The 3,480-nt window shown below is 63.5% G+C and overlaps 1 protein-coding gene across 1 annotated transcript in view; it reads left to right on the top strand.

Moving 5' to 3' along the window:
- CARS2 (cysteinyl-tRNA synthetase 2, mitochondrial (putative)) overlaps window positions 1–1,286 on the top strand; it is a 32,892-nt gene extending 31,606 nt beyond the window's left edge. Inside the window, exons 10-12 of the mRNA XM_021709028.1 lie at window positions 492–666; window positions 1,078–1,176; window positions 1,266–1,286. Coding sequence (XP_021564703.1) covers window positions 492–666; window positions 1,078–1,176; window positions 1,266–1,286 — 295 coding nt within the window. The remainder of the gene's footprint in view (window positions 1–491; window positions 667–1,077; window positions 1,177–1,265) is intronic.
- The last annotated feature ends 2,194 nt before the right edge of the window (window positions 1,287–3,480 follow it).

Below are 3,480 nucleotides of genomic sequence, written 5' to 3'. Positions count from 1 at the left end.
CAGCCGAGTGCTCGTGCAGCCTGGGTCTTGCTCTGACGGGTGCAGGGCGGGAGCTGTGCCGGCCTAGCTGGGCTCGGCCATCAGGGCGCGGTGCTGCTCTGCTCCGTGCTCTGCTCTGTCCCGGGGGCGTTTTAAGGGAAGGCCCGCTTCTCCCAGTCTGCGCCTGGCGTGCCAGCCCCGCCACGCACTCCGGCCTGAGCCTTGGTGACTGGGAGAGCACTTGGGTGCTCTTAGTGTGGCTGAGTTTGGTCTCTGCACACGCGAGGGCCTCCGTGTGCCCTGGGAGGAGACCCGAGGGAGCCCCAGGAGCCGGGAAGCCAAGACCACACACAGGGCCCGTCTCTATGCCTCTCACGCCTCTGGTGACCTCAGGGCTCTGGTGCGACCCTCAGCAGCCCCGGGTCTCGTGGAGGGCACGTCCCCAGCCAGGTGCAGCTGTGGGTTTTCAAGCACGGCTTCTGACATGATCTGCGTCATGAGCAAGCCCGCAGGGGCCCGACACCGGGACCCACGGCGCTGCAGACCGGAGTCAGCCTGGACCCTCACCACAAGGGTGTGGTCACAGCAGGTGTTGGGCCGTCCCGGGAGGTGTCCCGGGAGATGGCCCGGGAGCCTTCCCGCCAGCCTGGGCCGCCCGGCTCTCCGGCACCAGGGCAGCCGAGGCGGGCAAGTCGTGGGGAGTCGGACCAAGTTAAAGGGTGTGTCTGCAGTACCGGGGGCGCCAGGCACTCAGCAAGGTCACACTGGGTCTCTGCACGGTGGCCACACGAGCGGTGTGTCAGGATTTCCCGCTGGCTCAGACACGCAGCCCAGCTGCCCTGCTCCCCGCCGGCCACGCCCACCGTCGCGCACACCGCAGGAGCCTGGGGAGCTGGCCCCCCCGCCCTCCCACACTGCCGCTGGGTAGGCTGAGGCCAAGAGATTCTGGCCGTGCCCGGGCACAGGGTCTGCCAGTCGGGTCGGCTGATGCCAGGGCTGTGTCCTCCGGACACCAGCTCAGAGGAAAGGCCAGCCAGAAGGGCCCGTGGGGTCACCCCGGGAGCCTCTGCACTGAGCCTCTACTGGTGCCCCTTACAGGACGCCGGGGGCCCGAGAAGCCCTGCCGTGTTTGGCGCCATTGTCTCCTACGTGGAGCAGTTTTTTGAGACTGTTGGGGTTTCTCTGGCCCCTCGACAGGTACGTGCTTTCCTTTCACATGCACAGTTCTGGGACGATCTGCACGTTGGTACAAGAGCCTTTGGCCTTTAGGATGTCCCTTTTAACAGACAGCTGTAATGCCAGAATAAGTGATCTGCTTAGAAACATCCCTCTCCCGGAAACACACACACTGCACGCTAACGTCCACCGGCTGGACTCTGAACTGGCGCTGCTTCTGCCGCTGGCAGACTCTGGAGCAGAGCCAGAGGTCGGCCCCTCTGGGCAACAGACCTGCCATCAACACGTTTGCTGCTCTTGAAAGACTCTCAAAATATACAGAAAAGGAAGAGAGCTCTTTTTTTTGAGTCGGAATTTCACTCTAGCCCAGGCTGGAGTGCAATGGCACGGCTATCGCAGCCTCCACCTGCTGGGCTCCGGCCATCCTTCTGCCTCAGCTTTCCAAGGAGCCGGAACTATAGGTGTGCACCACCATGCCCGGCTGTTTTTTGACTCATTGTAGAGACGAGGTCTCGTCAAGTTGCCTAGGCCAGTCTCAAACTCCTGGACTCAGGCAGTCCTCTCACCTCGGCCTCCCAAAGTACTGGGACCACAGGCATGAGCTGCTGCACCCAGCTGGAAGGCAACATTTTTTCTGGAACCATCTGAGAGCAAGCTGCTGGCTCTAGGCCTGCCCAGCGCCATGGAGCTCCCTGCAGACAGGCGCCCTGAGGGGTGCATGTCCTGCCTGTTCCCTCCCTGGGGACACACACTGACCACAGAATGGGGGCGGAGGCATCCAGGCTCCCGCACGACTTCCTCTTCCTCCCTCAAAACTAAGGGCAGACACGCATCGCATTCCTGTCGAGGTGGATGAGGTTTCCTGCCTTGTTTGAAGAGTTGAGTCCGTCCACCCTCACTTTTACAATTATTCCACTGACAGGGGCCCCAGGGAGCTGGTCGCATCCCCGGCACGTGCCGTCATTCTCTGGACGTCCTTGCAGAGTTCCCGGCACATGGCATGCCTGGCTGCTGCTGCCTGGCCAGGGGCTGCCACTCTAGGCCAGCTGCCCAGTGCCCAGGGGCCCGCCACATGCCGTGGAGGCCTGCCTGCTGGTCCCAGGCTGCTCTCTGTGCCCATGAGCCAGACGTGCCCCTCTGGCTTTTAACAGAGAAATGTCTTTGTGGTCATTTCCAAATTTCCAAGTTTGGCTCACTTACACGCCTGCCGGTCACCTGGCAGACTTGATTTCCCCTTCCAGGCAGGCCAGGGTGTTAGCCAGTCCTTCACACAAGGTCTCCTGGCCTGAGGTGACCACGTTTCTGCAGCGTGCATGCTCATCTTCAGGGGAGGCTCTCCAGACCCGCCATGGTGGGGAAAGGGGTCGTGGCTAAGTCGCATCTGGCCCTTGCCCTGCTTCCAGCCCCTGGGCTGACGTCGGGCTGACTCGGGCTCAGTTTGGAGCCACGAAGGTCGTCGCTCACAGAAATAAGCAGCAGCTGTGGGTGTCTGAGGCTTGAGCAGTTGGACCTCAAAGTTGTAAGCTGTCGGTCTGTTTCTTTTTCGCCACACAAGCACGCAACAAATAGGACACGGCGCCCTTCCTAGCTGCCACCGGGATCCCTTCTCCTTGGTGGGAGGACGACAGCACGGGGTGGCGGGGAAGGACTTCTGTCCCGGTCCTCGTTTGCCTGGGGCCCAGCGGGCCCTGAAGCTGAACTCGGACTGTTCGGGTGAAGTGCCGCGTGTGTGCCCGTGTGGACGTGGCGCGAGCCCCAAGGGGTGTCTGTGGTGTCAACGTGTGGCCGGACTGTGTGCACACAGGGACAGGCAGGGAGCCTGGTGGGACGTGTCTGCGTTCTCAACGCCTGCTGAGCCCTTGTGTGTGCATGCATGGACACGCGGTGAGCCTGCCAGGACGAGTCCATGGTTCCCGTGTGGGGTTAGACATCACTGTGCACGCATGGACACAGTGAGCCTGCCAGAACACGCCGCGCTCCACGTGTGGATCCAGCGCACACTTGTTTCCGCGCATGCTCAGGGCTGACTCCCAGCTCCCCTCAGTAGGGAGACACCCCTACAGAGCGGATACCGAGTTCACCGTCGCCCTCCTGGCCTCTCCGGTCGTTCCGGAGGCCTCAGTGGGGCCAGGCCGGGGCCCAGGGAGCTCACGTGGAGCCGGGGTGGCACGCACCCCAGCCCCCTGCTGGCGCGAGTGGGTGCCGCCAGGCCATGGTCCTTGCCCGCACCCACGCCCAGGAGGCAGCCCGAGCGAGGGCTGGGGAGGCAGGGCTGCGAGGGCCCGCGGCCCCGAGCCCCACCAGGCGCCTCCCGGCGGTCTCGGG

The sequence above is a fragment of the Carlito syrichta genome, unplaced genomic scaffold (genome assembly GCF_000164805.1).
Source record: "Carlito syrichta isolate Samal-C Ts95f unplaced genomic scaffold, Tarsius_syrichta-2.0.1 Scaffold154289, whole genome shotgun sequence".
NCBI lineage: Eukaryota > Metazoa > Chordata > Mammalia > Primates > Tarsiidae > Carlito > Carlito syrichta.
This window is presented reverse-complemented; position numbering and strand designations above follow the sequence as displayed.